The sequence below is a fragment of the Enhydra lutris genome, unplaced genomic scaffold (assembly GCF_002288905.1).
Source record: "Enhydra lutris kenyoni isolate GAN:26980312 unplaced genomic scaffold, ASM228890v2 scaffoldscaffold55, whole genome shotgun sequence".
In the NCBI taxonomy this organism is placed as follows: Eukaryota; Metazoa; Chordata; class Mammalia; order Carnivora; family Mustelidae; genus Enhydra; species Enhydra lutris.
This window is the reverse complement of record NW_019154139.1, coordinates 9,604,867-9,626,135: the sequence shown is the minus strand read 5'-3', so window position 1 is coordinate 9,626,135 and position 21,269 is coordinate 9,604,867. Positions and strand designations below refer to the sequence as shown.

The 21,269-nt window shown below is 46.0% G+C and overlaps 1 protein-coding gene across 1 annotated transcript; it reads right to left on the bottom strand.

Moving 5' to 3' along the window:
• Positions 1-309: 309 nt before the first annotated feature.
• LOC111157681 (Josephin domain containing 1) lies at positions 310-19,125 on the bottom strand. The gene is made up of 4 exons (XM_022519302.1): positions 18,191-19,125; positions 3,399-3,527; positions 3,099-3,293; positions 310-2,412 (listed from the first exon to the last, which is right to left on the bottom strand). The coding sequence occupies exons 1-4, from the start codon at positions 18,373-18,375 to the stop codon at positions 2,313-2,315; spliced, it is 609 nt and encodes a 202-aa protein (XP_022375010.1). The 5' UTR covers positions 18,376-19,125; the 3' UTR covers positions 310-2,312.
• Between the last annotated feature and the right edge of the window lie 2,144 nt (positions 19,126-21,269).

Sequence of the window (21,269 nt, the reverse complement as noted above, 5' to 3'; positions counted from 1 at the left end):
TTTACCTTGTTAACCAGAGAAAAACACTGGTCACTTGTCAGTGCTGATAAAGAAAACTTGTACTTAAATTGGGATTCCTCAGATTGTTGAGTCTAGTTTTTGTAAACTGAAAAATGCCTCAGGCTTTTGAACCAAATCCTGCTAGGTGAGTATCTTGTCTGGGTTTTTGAAGCGAGAGATTTAACCAAAGCACAGTACAGCTCTAAAAGATGGCTTATGATGGTAGTGAGTTTTTCTTCTACGCATCATCATACTAAAGTTTACTTTTTTTCCCTCCACATACATAATTACAGAATTCAGGCAGACAGATGAGATTTATGTACGGAGTTTTCCATTTTTAATATTTGGTTAAACAAAATACATCTTTTGTAAACAAACCCAGCACAAGGCCAACAAAAAAAGGAATAAAAGCAAGAAAAACAAAAAGCCTAGGGTTGCCCCTTATTGGGCATCAGGGTCAGGCCTGCCCCCTTCCTTGAAGTGGGCTTTTTGCCCTTGGGCATCAGCATGGGTCCCTGTTCCTAAGCACCAAAATTGGATATGAACAGAGAAACCAGCCCTGAAATGTTTAAGCGTCTTTGCATATCCCGTTGGCTCATGGACTCCCAAGTGCACAGGGACTCCTCTGAAGTGCCATTTGCACAGGCCCAAGCAGATGGGTGGAGAGGAGTTTCCCCCTCCTCCCAGGAAATGGCTTACTATCACTGACAGTGCCCATGGACCCAAGGTCCTGCTTGTGACAATCAGGTTGGCTATAACTTCTGGCTGGTGGTGGTTGGAATGTCATTGTGCAAGGGTAAGGAGCTCCCTGTGGTGCCAAGCAGGTCTGGTATGGAAAACGGTGCAGAAGAGACTGCAGCCAGTTGCCGAGAAGGTGTGATGCAAAAGCCGCTTGGTGGCCTCGGTTACTCAGCATAAAAAACGGCCTCGTTGGATTGAAGATACATGTGCAGAAAAAGTGCTGGTGTAAACATGCACTCCAGTCACAGTGGGGAAAAAGCCTCAGCTTCGTCCTGTTAAGCTTGCTCAGGCTTGACATGCAAGCCCCAGGCTGGCTTTGCTGCTGGAGAGATGTCTGGCCAGTGGGGGCAGCTCTCAGACCCGCCAAGACCACCCATGTGAAAGGGGCAGACAGGCCGTCTCTGCCTGCCCACCTGCCTTGAGGCAACCACAACCACCCTGGTGACACCCAATGTGGTGGGATACTTCCCCTCCCCTTCTCTTGTTTTCCAAAGTTACAGGAGAAAAGTGGGCTACAACTATTTAAAGAGGTAGGGGGTGGATGGATTCTCGCTGATTTGTAAAGGAAACTAAAGAAAGATGACGAATCCAGGTGCCATACGTAATGCGTGTAAACACCCAACTTGAGGGTTCTGATTCTTGTCACCACAGTGACTTGGGGCCTAGGCTTCTGCCAATTCTAGCTGCTCTTAATCTCTCAGGAGCTTATTTTCGTAATACTTTCCTCACTCCACTGTTTCTCAAACTAGTGGAAGTGGATATCGAGAACAGACTTAGGCGTTTCCTGATTTTGCCAGAGTGTGTCAACTGGGAACCCTGCCCTCTGGCCTGTCTTGTGCCCCAGAGCGTCCGAAATCAATGTAGTGAAGTGGCAGGGACAATGCTGGAGGGAGGCAACAGGCCCTCTGTGCCTGCCCCAGTCCGCCTTCTACCACGGCCTCTTCGGTATCTAGCTCACCCTGTCACACCAGGATGCCGCAGGATTCAACCACCCGACATGGAATACTAGAGAATGTTTCATTAGAAAACTTGAAGGACGGCCAGGAACCACCCTCAAAAATGGGGGTAATGGGTGGCCTTAAGGGATGGAGATGGCATGCTGTACCACTGCTGGGGTTTTAGAGATGGTTTCCTGAGAGGCCCTCATGCTCTGGGTCCGTCCAGCTAGTCACATGGGCTTCGCACGTACTGTGTCTCCAGATCAGGAAAGGGGAAGTGGAGGCAGCATCTCAGGTGTCACAGCAGCAGTGCACTCCAGCAGAGCCTCTGTCAAGTTCTCGCAGGAATGGCGAAGATAAGCTAGGACCCACCTTTCTCCTCTCTCAAATAAAACAAGGGTCTTCCACAGGTCACCCTAAGCCCACAGAGCTCCTACCTTCCTGTCCCATGTCATGCTGGGTGGTGGTTCTCGTTACAGCCCACACGTCTGTCTGTCCTACAGCACTGTCAAATCTGAGGGGGAACCCAGTGAGATGTTTGGGGAAGTGGCAAGGGCAGACCCACTGCAGAGGCCACAGCACATGACAGAGGACTTGGGGGGCCGAGGTGAGGGAAGGTTGGGTAGCACTGCGTTACACGTCGGCCCTCCAACTCTGACGGGCCTCCACCTCTTCTGGCACCACCAGCAGGAGTTCACAGTTCTTTCCTCGCAAGTGATGTTTGAGAAATTTCCTACAGGAACAAAGGTAGATGAGAGAGAAAATGAAATGCTGGTAAAACTGCACATTCCAGTCTTGGGGCCACGTGCTCCCCAGTGACCTCATTTATGCCCTTGGCAGTCCTCCGACCCTCTTGGAGGGATCTGTTCTTACAGGATTCCACATGTGGCTCCCCCTTCAAGCTGCCCAGCTCATTTCCACCCTGAATTTCCACTCATCCTCATATAACTGCCACCAGCATCTCTTCTGTGAGGAACAGAGCTGCCCCAAAGTAATCAAGGGACTCCTCATTGTTTAATAAATAAATAAATAAATAAATAGATAGATAGATAGATAAATAAAAAGCTGCTTCTTTGGTCTCAGGGAAATTTAGCCCTCTCTGGTCTAAATGTCTGTCTGCCTTCTTCTCAAGTGGCAGCTAGACCGACCCGGTTGTCCAAGCGTAGACAATGTTCCGATGCCAGTCCCACCAGACCAGAAGCCAGCGTTCTGGCTGCTGGAACGTCTCTACCAAAGGGACTTCACACCCTCACGAGCCATCAAACATACAGGTCTTTCAACTCTGAGACCCTGATTCTAAGCAGGGTGGGGAGAGGATCCAAGGAGCTAGGATTTCGTCTCCTTTGTCAAATAACCAAAGACGGGCTCAACTTCCCCAACACAGCAAAGGAAGGAGTCCAGCCCACTCACAACAGCTACCTGAGCTCGCTCTCGCCTCCAATCCACTCGGGCATCTTCAGTTTGGAGTCGAGGTTGTAGTAGGCACCGCCCACCTCTCGGACACAGATCCAGTGCTGCCTTTGGAGAGGCAACTTCAGTGGACCCCAACACAGGCTGGAGGGCAGGTTCATGATGAAGCCCATGACATTCGTGAGAGCAATGGCACTGACATCCCTGCAGGAGAGAAACGGTGTCAGTTCCCCGAGGTTCCCGTCAGAAGCACCTCCCCACTCACGCCGGAGTGCCAGTTCTCATCAAGGCGAGCCTGGTTCAGATTACCTGCGTTTGTCCCACCAGACAGCTTCATAGCCTTTGGTTTGAAGTGCTGCCATAATGACATTCACATCGTAGTTCCCATTTCCCAGCATGCTCTTCTTGTGGGGGGTCACCATGGTGTTTGGAGACAACCTACAAATGTGAAAGGAGGAGGGCTAAGATGTGTGGGTTGTCCAACCCCTCCTGCTCGGCACTCCACGGCACCATCCACCACCGCCCCTGGAAGCTTCTGTCCCCCATTCAGTACAAGGTAACCACTTTTTTACCCAAGTATTATAGTCTGGGCTCCTACTGTCCTAGAGATTACCCTTCTTTTTATGCAAAACATTTAACTCAGTAGCGGTGGGGCCTACGAGCCGTCATTCAGAAAGTCGATGGACCCAAACCATGTTCCACAAGAGGTCTCATTTATGAAACTCCCAGCCTACCTACTTCTGCAGTCTTCCTCCTTGCTGATCTTCCTGCCTTAGTATGGCCATTTTATCGTTAGAAAATAGTAACTGATATTTTCATTTGCATGGGTAGTATTTGTTGCTACTCTTTTCTTTTACAGGTTTTTAAATTTTTTGAATTTAAATTCAATTAATTAACATACAACATTATTAGTTTCAGAGGTAGAGTTCAGTGATTCATCAGTCTTATATAATACCCAGTGCTCATTACATCACATACCCTCCCTTAATGCCCATCACCCAGTTACCACATCTCCCCACCCCTCTTCCCTCCAGCAACCCTCAGTCCACTTCCATTCATCAAGAGCCTCTTATGGTTTGTCTCCCTTTGATTTCATCTTGTTTTAGTATTTCTTCTCTTCCCCTATGATCTTCTGTTTTGTTTCTTAAATCCCACATATAACTGAGATCATATAACTGTCTTTCTCTGCTTGACTTATTTTGCTTAACATAATACCTTCTAGTTCCATCCATATCATTGCAAATGGCAAGATTTTTTTGATGGCTGAGTTGTATTCCATTCTATATACACACCACATCTTTATCCATTCATCTGTCGATGGATATCTGAGCTCTTTCCATGGTTTGGCTCTTGTAGACATTACTGCTACATCTTGTAGACATTGCCATTAACATTGGGGTACAGGTGCCCCTTCGCATCACAACACTCAGTAGTTCAATTGCTAGGTTCTGGGGTAGTTCTATTTTCAATTTTTTGAGGAACCTCCATATTGTTTTCTGGAGTGGCTGCACCAGCTTGCATTCCCACCAGCAGTGTAGGAGGGTTCCCCTCTCTCTGCATCCTTGCCAACACCCGTCGTTTCCTGACTTGTTAATTATAACCATTTTGACTGGTGTGAGGTAGTATCTCACTGTGGTTTTGATTGTATTTCCCTGATGCCGAGTGATGTTGAGCATTTTTTCATGTGTCTGCTGACCATTTGTAAGTCGTTGGAGAAATGTCTGTTCATATCTTCTACCCATTTCTTGATTGGGTCATTTGTTCTTTGGGTGTTGAGTTTGATGACTTCTTTATAGATACTGGATATTAGATATTTGCAATTATCTTCTCCCATTCTGTGGGTTGTCTTTTTGTTTTATCTACTGTTTCCTTTACTGTGCAAAAGCTTTTTACCCTGGGGCACCTGGGTGGCTCAGTGGGTTAAAGCCCTCTGCCTTCGGCTCAGGTCATGATCTCAGGGTCCTGGGATCGAGCCCCGCATCAGGCTCTCTGCTTAGCAGGGAGCCTGCTTCCTCCTTTCTCTCTCTGCCTGCCTCTCTGCCTACTTGTGATCTCTGTCAAATAAATAAAATCTTTAAAAAAAAAAAAACTTTTTACCTTGATGGAAGTCCTAGTCATTCATTTTTGCCTTTGTTTCTCTTGCCTTTGGAGACATGTCTAGCAAGAAGTTGCTGTAGCCAAGGTCAAAGAGGTTACTTCCTGTGTTCTCTAGGATTTTGATGGATTCCTGCCTCACATTTAGGTCTTTCATCCATTTGAGTCTATTTTTGGCATGCTGTAAGGAAATGGTCCAGGTTCATTCTTCTGCATGTGGCTGTCCAGTTTTCCCAACACCATTTGTTGAAGAGACTGTCTTTTTTCCATTGGACATTCTTTCCTGCTTTGTCAAAGATTAGTTGACCATAGAGTTAAGGGTCCATTTCTGGGTTCCCTATTCTGTACCACTGATCTATGTGTCTGTTTTCGGGCCAGTACCATACTGTCTTGATTATAGCTTTGTAATACAGCTTGAAGTCTGGCATTGTGATGCCACCAGCTTTGGTTTTCTTTTCCAATATTCCTTTGGCTATTTGGGGACTTTCCTGGTTCCATACAACTTTTAGAATTACTTTTTTCAGCTCTGTGAAAAAAGTTGACGGTATATTAATACAGATTGCACTGAATGTATAGATTTCTCTAGATAGATTAGACATTTTAACAATATTTGTTCTTCCAATCCATGAGCATGGAACGTTTTTCCATTTCTTTGTGTCTTCCTCAATTTCTTTCATGAGTGTTCTATAGTTTTCTGAGTACAACTCCTTTGCCTATCTGGTTAGGTTTATTCCTAGGTATCGTATGGTTTTGGGTGCAACTGTACATGGGATCGACTTCTTAATTTCTCTTCCCTCTGGCTCACTAGTATACAGAAACACAACTTATTTCTGTACATTGATTTTCTATCCTGCTCCTTTACTGAATTTCCGTATGAGTTCTAGCAATTTTGGGGTTGAGTCTTTTAGGTTTTCCACATAGAGTATCATGTCATCTGCAAAAAGAGTTTGACTTCTTCTTTGCTGATTTGGATGTCTTTTATTTCTTTTTGTTGTCTGATTGCTGAGGCTAGGATTTCTAGTACTATGCCGAACAGCAGTGGTGACAGCAGACATCCCTGCTGTGTTCCTGACCTCAGGGGAAAGCTCTCAGTTTTTCCCCACTGAGAATGATAGTCACTATGGGCTTTTTTTTTTTTTTTAAGATTTTATTTATTTACGTATTTGACAGAGAGATAGAAAGAGCACAAGCAGGAAGAGAGGCAGAGGTAGAGGCAGAGACAGAAGCAGGCTCCCTGCCAAGCAAGGAGCCTGATGCGGGGCTTGATCCTGGGACTCTGGGATCATGACCTGAGCTGAAGGCAGCCACCCAATCAACTGAGCCACCTAGGTGCCCCCACTATGGGTTTTTCATAGATGGCTTTTATTGATATTGAGATATGTCTCTTCTATCCCTACACCTTGAAGAGTTTTAATCAAGAAAGGATGCTGAACTTTGTCAAATGCTTTTTCTGCATCTAGTGACAGGATCATAAGGTTCATTCTTATTCTTTCTCTTGTTTATGTAGTTTATTGCATTGATTGATTTGTGGATGTTGAACCAACCTTACAGCCCAGGAATAAATCCCACCTGTTCGTGGTGAATAATCCTTTTAAGAGAGTCTGGAAGTTTTCCTTCCATTTTGATTTAAAAAAAAATTTTTTTTTTTTTTTAAATTTTTTACAAACCCTTGTGTCGAGGGCTGACTTTCAATAGATTGCAGCGAGGGAGCTGCTCTGCTACGTACGAAACTCCGATCCCTTTTGATTTTTTGAAACAGCTTCAGAAGAACAGGTATTGATTCTTCTTTAAATGTCTGGTAGAATTTCCCTGGGAAGCCATCTGGCCCTGGGCTCTTGTGTGTTGGGAGACTTCTGAGTACTGCTTCAATTTCCTTGCTGGTTATGGGTCTGTTCAGGTTTTCCTCTTCCTGTTTCAGTTTTGGTAGCTTATACATCTCTACAAATGCATCCATTTCTTCCAGACTAATTTGTTGGCATATAATTGCTCACGATATGTTCTTATAACTATTTGTATTTCTTCAGTGTTGGTTGTAAGCTCTCCTCCTTCACTCATGATTTTATTTGGGTCCTTTCTCTTTTCTTTTTGTAAGTCTGGCCAGGGGTTTATCAATCTTATTATTATTTTTTTTAAGATTTTATTTATTTAACACAGAGAGAGAGAGAGAGAGAGATCACAAGTAGGCAGAGCAGCAGGCAGAGGGTGGGGGAAGCAGGCTCCCTGCTGAGCAGAGAGCCTGATGCAGAGCTTGATCCCAGGATCCTGAGATCATGACCTGAGCCAAAGGCAGAAGCTTAACCCACTGAGCCACACAGACGCCTATCAATCTTATTCTTTCAAAGAACTAGCCCCTATTTTGTTGATCTGTTCTACTGTTCTTTTGTTTTCTATTTCACTGATTTCTGCTCTAATCTTTATCAATACTCTTATCCTGCTGGGCTTAGGCTATTTTTTTTTTTTTTAATACTCTTCTTTCTCCAGCTCCTTTACGTGTAAGATTAGGTTGTGTATTTGAGACCTTTCTTGTTCCTTGAGAAAGGCTTGTGTTGCTATATACTTCCCTCTTAGGACTGCCTTTGTTGCATCCCCAACATTTATTTTCATTTTCATTTATTTCCATGAATTTTTAAAATTCTTCTTTAATTTCCTGGTTGACCCATTCATTCTTTGGTAGGATGCTCTTTAGCCTTCATACATTTGAATTCTTCCAAATTTTCTCTTGTGTTTGAGTTCCAGTTTCAAAGCACTGTTGTCCAAAAATATGCTGGGAATGATCCCAATCTTTTGGTACCAGTTGAGACCCGATTTGTGACCCAGTATATGATCTACTCTGAAGAACGTCCCATGTACACATGAGAAGAATGTGTGTTCTACTGCTTTAGAATGGAATGTTCTGAATATATCTGTGAAGTCCATCTGGTCCAGTGTGTCATTCAAAGCCGTTGTTTCCTTGTTGATCTTCTGCTTATATGATCTGTCTATTGCAGCAAGCAGAGTGTTAGAGTCTCCTACTATTACTGTATTATTATCAATGTGTTGCTTTAATTTTGTTATTAATTGGTTTATGTAACAGGCTGCTCCCATGTTAGGGGCATAAATATTTACAATTGTTAGAACTTCTTGCTGGACAGACCCTTTTATTATGATGTAGTGTCCTCCTCATCTTTTATTACAGTCTATGTCTGATGTAAGGATTGCCACCCCAGCTTTATTAGCATGATAAATGGTTTTCTACCCCTCACTTTCAATCTGTAGGTGTGTGTGCGTCTAAAGCGAGTCTCTTTAAGACAGCGGCATATTGATGAGTCTTGCTTTTTTTTAATCTAATCTGATATCCTGTGTCTTTTTTTTTTTTAAGATTTTATTTATTTATTTGACAGACAGAGATCACAAGTAGGCAGAGAGGCGGGTGGGGGGGGAGCAGGCTTCCCACCGAGCAGAGAGCCCAATGCAGGGCTTGATCCTAGGATCCTGGGATCATGACCTGAGCCGAAGGCAGAGGCTTTAACCCACTAAGCCACCCAGGCGCCCCTCCTGTGTCTTTTGATTGGAGCATTTGGCTCATTTACATTCAGAGTAACTGCTGAAAGATATGAATTCAGTGCCTTTATATTACCTGTAAAGTCACTGTTTCTGTATATTGTCTCTGTTCCTTTCTGGTCTACTTTACTTTTGGGCTCTCTCTTCACTTAAGGGATCCCCTTTAATATTTCTTGCAGGGCTGGTTTAGTGATCACAAATTCTTTTAATTTGTTTGTCCTGGAAACTTTTTCTCTCTCCTCCTATTTTGAATAACAGCCTACCCAGAAAAAGTATTCTCGGCTGCATATTTTTCTCATTTAGCACCATGAATATATTATGCCAGTACTCTCTGGCCTGCCAGGTCTCTGTGGCTAGGCCTGCTGCCAGTCTAATGTTTGTATCCTTGCAGGTTACAGACCTCTTGTCCCAAGCTGCTTTCAGGATTTTCTCCGTCTCTGAGATTTTCAAGTTTCATTATGTTGGGGTGCTGATGTATTTTTCCTGATTTTGAAGGGGGGTTCTCTGTGCCTCCTGGACTTGAATGTCTGTTTCCTTCCCCAGATTAGGGAAGTTCTCCAGCATAATTTACTCCAGTATACTTTCCACCCTACCTTCTTCTGGGATCCCAATTATTCTAATACCGTTTTGCTTTATGGTATCACTTATCTCTCAAATTCTCCCTTTGTGATCTAGTAGTTGTTTATGTATTTCTCAGCTTCTTTATTCTCCATCATTTTGTCTTTTATATCTCTAATTTTCTCTTCTGCCTCATTTATCCTAGCAGTTGGAGCCTCCACATTTGACTGCATCTCATTAACAGCCTTTTTTATTTCAACTTGATTATATTTTAGTTCTTTTATTTCTCCAGAAAGGGATTCGCTTGAGTCTTCTACGCTTTTTCCGAAGCCCAGCTAGTTCTTTATTATAATCATTACTAACTCTAGTTCCCACATCTTACATCCACACTGATTAGATCCCTGGGAGTCAGTATTGCCTCTTGTTCTCCTTTCTGAGGTGAGTTTTTCCTTCTTTGTCATTTTGTCCAGGAAAAAAACAGATGAACAAGAGAACAAAATACTAAAATGGCAACAATGACACCAGATACTAAACAAATCAGGAGACCCAAAACTGAAGAAAAAAAGTTAAAATTAAAAAGGAAAGAGAATATAATCAGACGGATGAACTGAACAGAGCAATACTTGGGATCCTGTGTCTATTTTGTTCTGTTTGTTAGAAAACCAGATCCCAAAATTATAAAGAAAGAAAAACAAAAATAAAGTTAAATACAATGAAAGAACAGAATGTAATAATCATAAAAATGAAAATTTAAAAAAACAGCTGATAAAATAACAAACTGGCTGAAAAAGGAAAGAGAAAAAAAATTAAAATTGAAAGACAGAAGAATCCTGAGAACTACCCATGAATTCTATATACTATTTTCCCCTAGCCCTGGCATTTTGCAGTTCTGTGTCATCAGTAAACTTGGTCTTAGCCAGACATTTTTGCTCATTTTTTCAGGGAGGGTCCTGTTGCATTGATTCTCAGGTGTCTTTGCCCCAGGTGGAAATGCACCACACCCTTGCCTAAGGCCAGGCTAAATAAGCGGCTCTGGATTGCTCTCAGTGTCTTTTGTTCCCTGAAGGCTTTCCATGCAGCTTTAGAGACTGAGAATGAAAATGGTGCCCTCCTAATCTCTCGACCCTGGTGTTGAGAGACCCTGGTGTTGAGAGCTCGGGGCCTCACTCCTCAGTGAGTCCTCAAGGAAAAGCAGTCTCTCTGGTCTCTGTCTGCGCTCCATGCTCACCCAGTTTGTGACCAGGAGTCTCTGTCTCAGGTACACGACCCGTTTTTGAGTCTTCAAACCCTGCAGACTCTTGTGGTGCACACCTGCACCGCTCCTCCCCTGGGGAGGAAGGAGGGGGGTCTTGTCTCGGTTCTGCCGCTCGCTGGGCCCCTGCTTGGAGAGCGGTCAGCTGACTGTGCTGCGGTTCGTGGTTTAGGGCAATCCTGGGCTCACTAATTGCAGCCAGCTTCCCCACCCCAATGCCCAGCTCTGCGGCACTCAAGCACCTCCGGTCTTCCTGGGACCCCTCAGACCACACTGTCCCAGCTAGGATTCCGGCTCACCTTGCCACACAAGCATCTTTCAGGCAGCGACATCCCTCACCGGAGCAGACTTAAAGTTCTGATTCTATGCTCTGCTGCCATATCACTCTCCTGGGCCAGCTTACAGAGGCTCCCTCCCCCCATGGTTTATGCTCCCATGTATTGTCCCGGATTCACTTCTCTGCATCTCTTAACTTGCAGAAGGCGGTCACTTTTCTACTTGTAGAGTTACAGCTACTCTTCTTAGATCTTTGGTTGAGTCTGCAGGCGTTCAGAATGGTTTGACAGCGGTCTAGCTGAATTCCTGGGACCAGATGAGACTAAGGTCTCCTACTCCTCCACCATCTTGGACTCTCTCCTTTTTTTTACAGTTTAGATGTTTTCTATTTAATGCTGGCACAGTTGGTAATCATTAATCCTTAAATACTCCAAGGCATGCAGAGGCTCAGGCAGGTAACATAAATGTATGAACTGGGGCCAAATTTAAAGCAGTAGGCAGCTGTAAGGCCTATATTAAACTGGAATGTATGAGCCACCTAAAGTATTTCAAACATACATGTGTATAAAATGCTTGATTAAAAAAATAAAGACAATTAAAACACAAAGAATTAACTGGGGGAAAAAAAAAAAAAGAATGTACCAAACAAAAGTAAACTTGCCCACTGGCCTGTAAGTCATTTTCGGCCAGGCCTTATTAGCCTTCAAGTCAAGGCAAGGGCAGCAGCTCTAAAGGCGTTTCTGGTCCTGTGATTTTGCTTTTACAGGCTTGTCACCTAGGACTGAGGAAAGGCCATCTTGAAGGAAGGGGTAGATTGCTTTCACCTTGGTGTGAAGGGGAAGAAGGGAAATGGGGTGAGTTTCTCAGGAATAAAAGTCCAGGAGGCTGTTAAGAGCCATCTCTAGAGGCACCTGGGTAGCTCAGGGGGTTAAAGCCTCTGCCTTTGGCTCTGGTCATGATCCCAGGGTCCTGGGATCGAGCCCCGAATAGAGCTCTCTGCTCGGCGGGGAGCCTGCTTCCCCGCCCCCGCCGCCCCCCCCCCGCGCTCTGGGTCGGGCAACCCCCCCCGCCCGCCCCCCCCCCACCCCGCCCCGCCCGCCTTTTTGCCTACTTGGGATTTGTCCGTCAAATAAAAAAAAAAAATTTTTAAAAAAAAAAAAAAGCCATTTCTAGAAAAGAATCATGACTAGGTCAACTCTAAACGCTCAAGAAATCTTACAAAAAGTTTCTTTTTTTTTAAACTTCTCGATACACGGCAAGCATATTGTTATTTTTCAAACATAAAACATTTCCTTCCACTGCTTAAACCCTCCAATGGCTCCCAAAGCACTTAAATAGTCTAGGTTACTTCCTCTCCCTGCAAGGCCCTCAGAACACTGCTGACCTCATCCCCACCTCTTTTAACACACACACCTGCTCCCTATGACTTAAACACACAAAACTCCTTCTTGGCACCCCTGGGTGGCTCAAATGAAAAAAAAAAAAAAAAAAAAAGTCTCTGCCTTTGGCTCAGGTCATGATCCCAGGGTCCTACTATTGAGCCCCACGTTGGGCTCCCTGCTCAGCGCAGAGCCTGTTTCTCCTTCTCCCTCTACCATTCCCTCCACTTGTACTCTCTAGCTCTTGTCTCTCTCTCTCTCTCTGCCAAAGAAAATAAATAAAATCTTAAAAAAAAAAAACAAAAAACCCTTCTCACCTGAAGACCTTTGCACACACTATTTCAGCCATGTGGAATGTTCTTTGTGCCAGATCTCACTTGGTTCGCTCCTTTATTATTTGAGTCTCAAATGTTAGTGCCTTAGAAGCTTTTTTTGACCACCTGATCTTCAGTTTCTTCCAGGCACCGTATTTTATTCCACCTGCTTTATTTACAGCCCTCGTTACTACCAGACACATCTGTTTCACACACTAGAATGACAGCAGGGGCCTTGGGTATCCTCTTGGGACTCTATCACCAGGACCCAAAGAGAGCCTGGCACACAGGAGGTGCTTAAGAAATGTTTACTGAGGGTGCCTGGGTAGCTCAGTGGGTTAAGCCTCTGCCTTCAGCTCAGGTCATGATACCAGGGTCCTGGGATCGAGCCTCGCATCGGGCTCTCTGCTCAGCACAGAGCCTACTTCCCCCTCTCCATCAGCCTGCGTCTCTGCCTGCTTGTGATCTCTCTCTCTCTCTCTCTGTCAAATAAATAAATAAAATCTTTTTTTAAAAAAAGCGGGGAATGTTTACTGACATGTTTGCCATGTTTACTCTGCTACCCTATCTCTTTCTTTGTAAACACTGGTAGCAGACCCTTAAAAAGAGCTTGTGTGCTTGTCTCCAGAGCTAGCAAAGAAGGGGATCAGAGGACACTAAACTTCACTCTGCAACCAAATTGCATTTTACTGTAACAATAACCACCATTTATTGAAAAATTCCATGCCATGTCCAATGCAAGATACTTTTATGTGTATCTCATTTAATTTCCAAAATAAACCTATGAAGCTGTAAATTATTTCTATTTTATAGGCTTAGAGATATTTTTTAAAGATTTATTTGTCACAGAGAGAGAACGGACAAGCAGGGGAGCAGCAGGTAGAGGAAGAAGCAGGCTCACTGCTGAGCAAAGAGCTTGATGCAGGACTCAATCCCAGGACCCTGGGATCAGCGTTAGCTGAAGGCAGATGCTTAAATCTCTGAGCCACCCAGGTGCCCCCATTTCATAGGTTTTATTTATTTATTTTTAAAGATTTTATTTATTTATTTAACACAGAGAGATCACAAGTAGGCAGAGAGGCAGGCAGAAGGGGAGGGGGAAGCAGGCTCCTTGCTGAGCAGAAAGCCTGATGCAGGACTCAATCCCAGGACCCTGAGACCATGACCTGAGCCGAAGGCAGAGGCTTAACCCACTGAGCCACCCAGGCGCTCCAATGTCCCACGTTTTCTATCTCAGATTCCAACCCTCTCTGTTCTATTCCCATTCACTCTCCCCAAACTGGAGCTTCCTTGCTCCTTATCTGAGCTTCTGAAACAGGTTGCTAAATTGATCTCCTTGTTCCGAAACTCCCCTTCCACCAAGTCACCTATACGTTCCTGCCACGTTCCCCAAGTCACCATTTCACTCTCTCACGCAGGAACTGCTGCAGCAGCTAGATGCCCACTGGCTACCTCCCACCCTCCCTGCCCTCCCGGGCCTGCGTTCCCCTCTCCTTGGGCTTTTAGTGCACTTCAGACACCATGACCACGCGGCCTGTGTTCTTTCATCCTGTTTCCTGTTCCAAGCCAAATGGGAAAGCTTCTTCAAGGTCAATGTTACATCCTACCTCTTCCATGGAATCCTTCCTGGCTTCTGTGTAGAAAATACAGGGAGATGGGGAGGACCACACATTACCCTAGCAAGCAGCACCAATACTACCTGTGAGATTTAATGCTCGTGCCTGCTGGTTTATCTGCAACGATGGGGATAATCCCCACCTTACACGACCATTAAAGAATTCCGTTCTCTTACACATGTCCGACCAGAGAGCAAATCCCCGAAGCACAGGGGACAGCTCTTCTCCTCTCTTAGCCCTCACAGCAGAGCACTGGCAACTGAATAAACATGTGTTGGCCTAGATGACATCACTCTAGGGAATGCGGAGAATGGCCTCCATCTCATTCCTAGAGCGGGCATTCGAGCCAGTGGGGTCCACCCAGTGTGCCATCGTAGCAGTCCTCACTTCTACTGAGCTATAACCAAGTGCCCACTGTGTCAGCTACTCTTAAGAGCTTTATCTCTCTTTTTTTTTTTTTAAGATTTTATTTATTTGTCAGAGTGAGCACAGGCAGACAGAGTGGCAGGCAGAGGCAGATGGAGAAGCAGGCTCCCGCTGAGCAAGGAGCCCGATGTGGGACTCGATCCCAGGATGCTGGGATCATGACCTGAGCCGAAGGCAGCTGCTTAACCAACTGAGCCACCCAGGCGTCCCAAGAGCTTTATCTCTTAATCCTTCCAGCAGTCTTAAGACAGAACGTAACTTCACTGGGTTAATAAGGAAGCTGAGGCACAGTGTGGCTACAGTGACTTGCACAGCCCTATGCAGCTGGTGAGTGCCAGAGCTGTGCTCCACCTATACACTCAATTGTCTCCCAGCAAGTTCGACAACCTGGTCCCACTGACCTCCATGGCATTCGTGATTTTCTTGAGACTCCTTGGCAAACTCCCTTTCAGGATAGTCGTCATGATTTGGAAGGAAGTTCTGGACTAGAAAGCAAGTCTCTCACTTCTGTCGTCACAGCCACAGGCTGGAGCCATGGGATTTGAAGTGATCTCCAAGTGAGAAGATGGGCTCCAGGCCAGGTCTCACTAATGCCTACACCCTCAGCTGAGTTCCTGGTCCTTCCTCGTGGTTATTCCCGTGTCTGGCTATGGTGAGGGTTTCAGATTTTAACAAAAAGGAGATGTGGAGACATTCATCAAGATTCTTTTCCTCTCCTAATTATTATTTTCCTTTTGATCAGGTCTCAAGAAATGTGACCTTAATCGGGCTCTCTGCTCAGCAGGGAGCCTGCTTCCTCCTCTCTCTCTGCCTGCCTCTCTGCCTACTTGTGATCTCTCTCTGTCAAATAAATAAATAAAAAGTCTTTAAAAAAAAAAAAAAAGAAATGTGACCTTAGAAAGTAGGTCTCAGAACTTCACCATGTGTCTTTAAATTATTAAATACATAAAGCGCAGATTACAGGGTCCAGCACATCAATGCACTCTGTACGTGTTGGCAATAATGATGTGTTTGCCCAGCCCGTGGACAAAAGAATTTAAATCTCTAGAGGCAAACACTCTACACCTTTTAGCCATTTACCACCACCGCACCTTTGAATGTGGCTCCTTCCACATGCTCGGGGACCTTTTAATGGGGAGGCTGGACATCTCCATGGTAGAAGGATGCTGGTTGTTCACTAATATCTAAAATCTCTTGTCCCTTTAGCTTGCATTAGACTTTTCCAGGGGGACCAACCTTGTTTTCATCTATTTAGATTTTAACAGCATTTTTGGCGGTGGGGAGGGAGAAGGCATACCTAACTGCAAGAACGTTTAATCTCTAAACAACTGAGATGAATCTAGTGAAAATGGCTTGAGGCTGAGGATTTTGCAAACAACTCAGCTAAACTGCTACTACATCATTTGACTTCTACATCCTTCCTTTCTCAAAGCACAGGCACATACAGGATGAGATGTACGAGATCAACACATCCATCTGTATAGCCGCACGATGATGCCCGCCCAGTTTCTGAGCTTTTCTAGAATTTCCCATATTGAAAACTGATCCTTTTCAAACCAGTGACCTCTTCTGCCATCACTGTGGTTGTGACCACTATGTTCAAATCCTGGACTGACTCTAACACCTTGACTCCTCTCTTCCCCATCCCCATGCTGCTGGGCCACTGGCTTTAGTTTTTCCTCAGTCCCTACTCATTTCTGTTCCAAACATGAGTCATCTCATATCCACAACGGTACTGAAACTCCACCCTGCTTTTGTATTTCTCTGTTTTTATCTGGCTAAAATCCAACTGCTCGGATGAACGTCCTCTCTACAGCATTTGTCAACATTTTTCTCCCACTTCTCCCATTATCAGCCCCATCTTCAAAAGAGCATAAAACCTTGTATCTGGGAATTTTAAATTATCTGGTTTAACCTGCCAACATTACTATTCTTTCCATTAAGATCCAAAGAGATCATCTTTTCCCTTTCAAACAGCTCTCAACTCCGGGGTTCTAACTTCACTCAAATTCATTCTCAAGGTCTGGTCAATGTAGAGCTCTGGGATGTACTTAGCAGCTGAGTCCTGTTCAGCTTTCCTCTATGGTGCCTAGCAGTGCTTGGCATGCGGCAGGCTGCTAGTAAATGTTTGTTTATAAAATTCCATCTTCTCTTCCTCACCTTTTCTCCCTTTCCTCTCTCCTCTGATCCCTTTCATGCATCTTTGTTTCTATTTATCCATACCAAATCTTTCCATACAAAATGCTCTATACAGAATTCCGCCTCTGGAATGGAAAATGAGTACCTTTTCTTAAGTACCGGTCTGCTATTACTTTGAAAGATGGATCTTTACCTTGTGCTGATAGCAAATTGGGGAGTGTAGTACCAATTTGCTAGTTTTAGTAGCCAGGAATAGAACCTGGTTCCATGTGAGTGTTTAGCAAATATTCAGCATTCTTTCATTCAGGGAAAACACAACTGAAAGAGTTATCCACAAACAGCAATTATCCACAAACAGCTTATAATCATAGTCCATATCTTTAGACCCAGGCCTGACCTGCGAGCAGGGGGAAAGGGTACTGATGATACTATTGCTTGACGTGCCTTTCCAATACTCAGGAGGTAGCAGAGCAGGCACCACAGAACTAATTCTCAAACCCTTTGATAAAAGAATTTTAGGGGCACCTGGGTGGCTCAGTGGATTAAAGCCTCTGCCTTCGGCTCAGGTCATGATCCCGGGGTCCTGGGATAGAGCCCCAAATCAGGCTCTCTGCTCAGCGGGGAGCCTGCTTCCCCCTCTCTCTCTGCCTGCCTCTCTGCCTGCTTGTGATCTCTCAAATGAATAAATAAAATAAAATCTTAAAAAAAAAAAAGAATTCTAGAACATCAAAGTAGAGAGAGAAAAAGATGAATTTCTATTAACCTGTCAGGCAGCATTTAACAAAATGGGTAAAAAAGGCCACCGAGAACGAAGCAGAAAGGGAAAGAGATCTAGAGAGTCGGCTTCAAATCACAGTTTTGCTACTTAGAAGCCATTTGGACAAACTATCTGACTTTTCTGCCTATTGCTCTATCAGTAAAATATCTGCTGGGGAGGGCTATACGAAGCAACCCAGGAAAAGCACCAAGGCCACCACAGAATCTCATAGAAAAACTGATCACTGTGTATAGCTGAGCACCTTCCTTTATAAAACCCACAGCATTCCACCTCTGATGAGAGGTGACAGTGTGTACAGACCCCCTCCCCCTTCCACACTGTAACTAACCTCTTGGGGGCAGGACTTGAGAGTCATTACAGCATAGTGGTCAACAACACAGATACAAACCTGAATTCAAATTCTGCTCCATCTCTTGTCATGTTACCTCAGACAAATCACTGCACTTCTCTGAGCCCTAAGTCCATGAAATGGACACAGCACATATTCCATGGGATCCCTGAGGGGATTACACAAGATGACACAACTGAGGGATTTAGCTCTGTGCCTTGCCTGTGTAAGCGATCGAGAGTGACTATTTTCCCCATCTCTGTGTCCCTTACACCTGCTAACAACATCTAGCTAATATTACCTGTTGGTTTGAAGGTTTATGTAGCCGAGACATTGCCCCACCCACAGAAATTCAGAAATAGCAAGAAGTGTAAAAACGCCAAGGAGAAGGGGTCCCCTACCTCTGGAAAATCTCTTGCAGCGTTTCCCGGGTGAAGGCATTGCTGTCCTGGAAGACGTTATTGAGGGCATGCAGGGCACAAAGCTCCCTGCGCTGTTTCTCATGGTAGATTTGTGGGGGTGCTGCCTGGGGCAGCTCCAAAGATTCAGATTTGGCCTTGTCTCCTTTCCATGGCACGCAACTCATGTTTTCGTTTTAGGTTCCAGAGAGGGCTAAAAACACCCCACCCTTCCCTCCAGAGGAAGAATGTAAGCTTCTCAGTCTTTTCAGGATTCCTGAGGTCCACCTTATTTTCTGGTGTCCATGATTTATGCTTTGTCACGGAGGGAAAGGTTGGAATCAAAAGGAAAAACAAAAATCCACCTCCATCAAAAGAAAAGATCACTTTTGGATTAGTGTTATTTCGCCACCACTGTCAAAGTGCAGAATTTTTAAAAAATCATAGAGGATCTAAGACCTTGTTTCCCCTCTCCCACTTTCCCCTTTAAAAAACAAAACAAAACAAAACCCACAATTTTCTTGCCGTATTTTCCTCTCTGCAAATGCCAACCAGGCCTCAATGCAGGAGGACAGAACGGAATTGGTCACATCGCTCCTTTTCTTCCATTTCTTTCAAACCGCAAACGCCACAGACTCAGGAGACAAGGCCTAAGGTGGTGGGTAAAACGCACAATTCGAGCAGCTAGCGAGGGCCGGCCAGCGTGGGATCGCGGGCCGAGCTGGGGCCTCGGGGCCAGCTCTCCATCCCCTCGGGTGCGGTGGGGCCCCGCAGGGCGCGGGCCGAGGCGGGGGCGGCTCCCTCGGAGGCGCGGACTCTCACCCTCTCGCCGCGGCCCTGCGGAGGAGACAACCCGGTCAGCTCCTGCGGTCGAAGCGACCGCCGCGAAGCACCAGGCTGGAGGGGTAAGTGGCGGGGCGGGTCCGGCCCCAGCCCGAGGGAAGGTCCTGCGCAGCGACGGGCAGGCCCGCGAGGGGTGGGGTCGGGCCCACCCGGCTCTCCCCGCCGCCCACACCCCAACCTCCCCGCCCGTCACGTGAGTGCAAGCCGGCACAACCTCCGCGCTGCCCCCACCCGCGCCGCGGGTCGCCCCTCACCGCTGCCGGCCGCCACCTGGCGCTGCGGGCCGCCACCTGGGCGGCGCTCGGGCGGGCGGGCAAGCGCGCGCACCTGAGCCGGACGTCAGCGGCCCTCGCCGGGCGCGTGCTCCGGAAACGCCCTCCTGAGCCGTCCCCGCTCCCGCCCGCCGCAGCGTCACGTATGACGTCAGCCTGTCGTCAGGCGGCGCCGGCTTTAAGGCCACTGCTGCCAGCGGTCGGTTGAATGGGTGTCGGGGGGAGGCGTCCGGGTGTGGAGCGCAGGGGGCTGTGGAGCGCAGCGGCGGTGGCCTCTGGAGCTGGTTCCAGGCTCCTAGGTTCGGTATTTTCCCGGGGCTGGTAGAGCGGGACGGCGCGGCCCGAGGGAGTCTCGACTCGACGCCAGCCGTTCCCCACCCCTCCCCAGGCGGCGGCGCCGTTCCGGGGCGGCGACCGGGCCTGCGGCTGCACTTCGCCGGCTTCCCCTCCCTTTTCCCTCTGTGGGCCGGGCCTCCAGCGGAGTGCTTTCGAGAACCGGACTAGCTACTCCCGCGTTGACCGTTTTATGTTGGTCTAGCGCGCACTTCACCAGGTGATTGCAAAGAACCTTACTGATGCATTCGGGCGTAAATTGCGTTGGTTAGTGGGCTCGGCCGCCTCGCACTTCCCTGGGAGCGCTGAGGGTAAGTGCCTCGCCCGGAATCACATTTCAGGTGGATCGGAGAGTCCTGTTTCAGCGGCGTCAAATTTCAGTGCACTACACACCGACCGCTGCCCTCTTGCCCTCGGGCTTCCACCTGGTCTCGCGGTGGCTGACACAACTTTACTCCCTGGATTTTCTCAAGGTGTTTTGTGTGTCAGGAAGGTGAACACCCAGTTCCGCAAGAGCTTTCTTCCCCTTTACCTACCTCTAGGTCATGTGGAAGGCATTATCTAACCTAGCTGCCCTTCTTTGGGATTTTTGTGCAGAAAATTGAAAAAACAGATTACATAATTCAGGCGTTTCTTTAACAAGACTCCTAACACCATTACACTCACCACAGTTACCACTTTAACACACACTTGAGTGCTTACCGTATGATTGGTAGTCCTGCTCTAATCCAGACAACTTTTGGATTATTTTAAATTATTGTAATTTGTAAACCACCTAAGTGTTGCAGTTATATTTTCATAAGATTAGTTAATGGAGGCTGGAAAGCGCTGTTCATTTATTTACTGCTAACTATGCCGTGAGATCCATGAGATAGCTGTTTCATATATGTATATATATATTTTTTTAATTATTTTTTTAGAGGAGACAACCGAACCTCAGAGTTAACTTGTTTCAGATCACACAGCTAGTAAGTAGTGGACCCAGAATTTGAACCTGAACTCTAACCCGTCTTCAGAAAGGGGATGTAAAAATGGGTGGGGAATTCCCTTCCCAAAATGTAATTTTAGATTTCTCTGTTCAAGAAGCACCTACTCTTGAGAGTTTTTTTCTGGGCAAGCCCTATAGTGAGAAGGACATGTTTTTTAGTCTACCAATAGGTGTCAGCACATTCTGAACTTGAGCTCTTTCTGGAAGAGCCAGCTGGTAAAATGGTAAATACCAACTATTCTAGAGTACTAAGGCATGATATTTGGCTTTTCTGCCAAATCAAGATTTTAATGTTTTTAACTTCCTCCTAGAGGAATATATAGGACAGTGATGAGCAATTTACCAACAAAACGAAAACAAAAACACATTCGAAGAGCTATTATCAAGACCTTTGGAGTTGAGTGACTTTTCATCCCACATTCCCAGCTGTGTTTGTGCACATAAGACTTGATTGTGTTGGGCGCCTGGGTGGCTCAGTGGGTTAAAGCCTCTGCCTTCAGCTCAGGTCATGGTCCCAGGGTCCTAGGATCGAGGCCCGCATCGGGCTCTCTGCTCAGCAGGGAGCCTGCTTCCTCCCCTTTCTCTCTCTGCCTGCCTCTCTGCCTACTTGTGATCTCTCTCTGTCAAATAAATAAATAAAATCTTT

Bases quoted from the DNA above. Each gene is read 5' to 3' on its own strand.
- LOC111157681 (XM_022519302.1), bottom strand. From the start codon at position 18,375: ATGAGTTGCGTGCCATGGAAAGGAGACAAGGCCAAATCTGAATCTTTG. The intron at 3,528-18,190 runs GTAGGGGACCCC...TCACATTTGTAG, and splicing joins CTGCAAGAGATTTTCCAGAG to GTTGTCTCCAAACACCATGG. The intron at 2,413-3,098 runs GTAGCTGTTGTG...TTGTTCCTGTAG, and splicing joins GGAGGCGAGAGCGAGCTCAG to GAAATTTCTCAAACATCACT.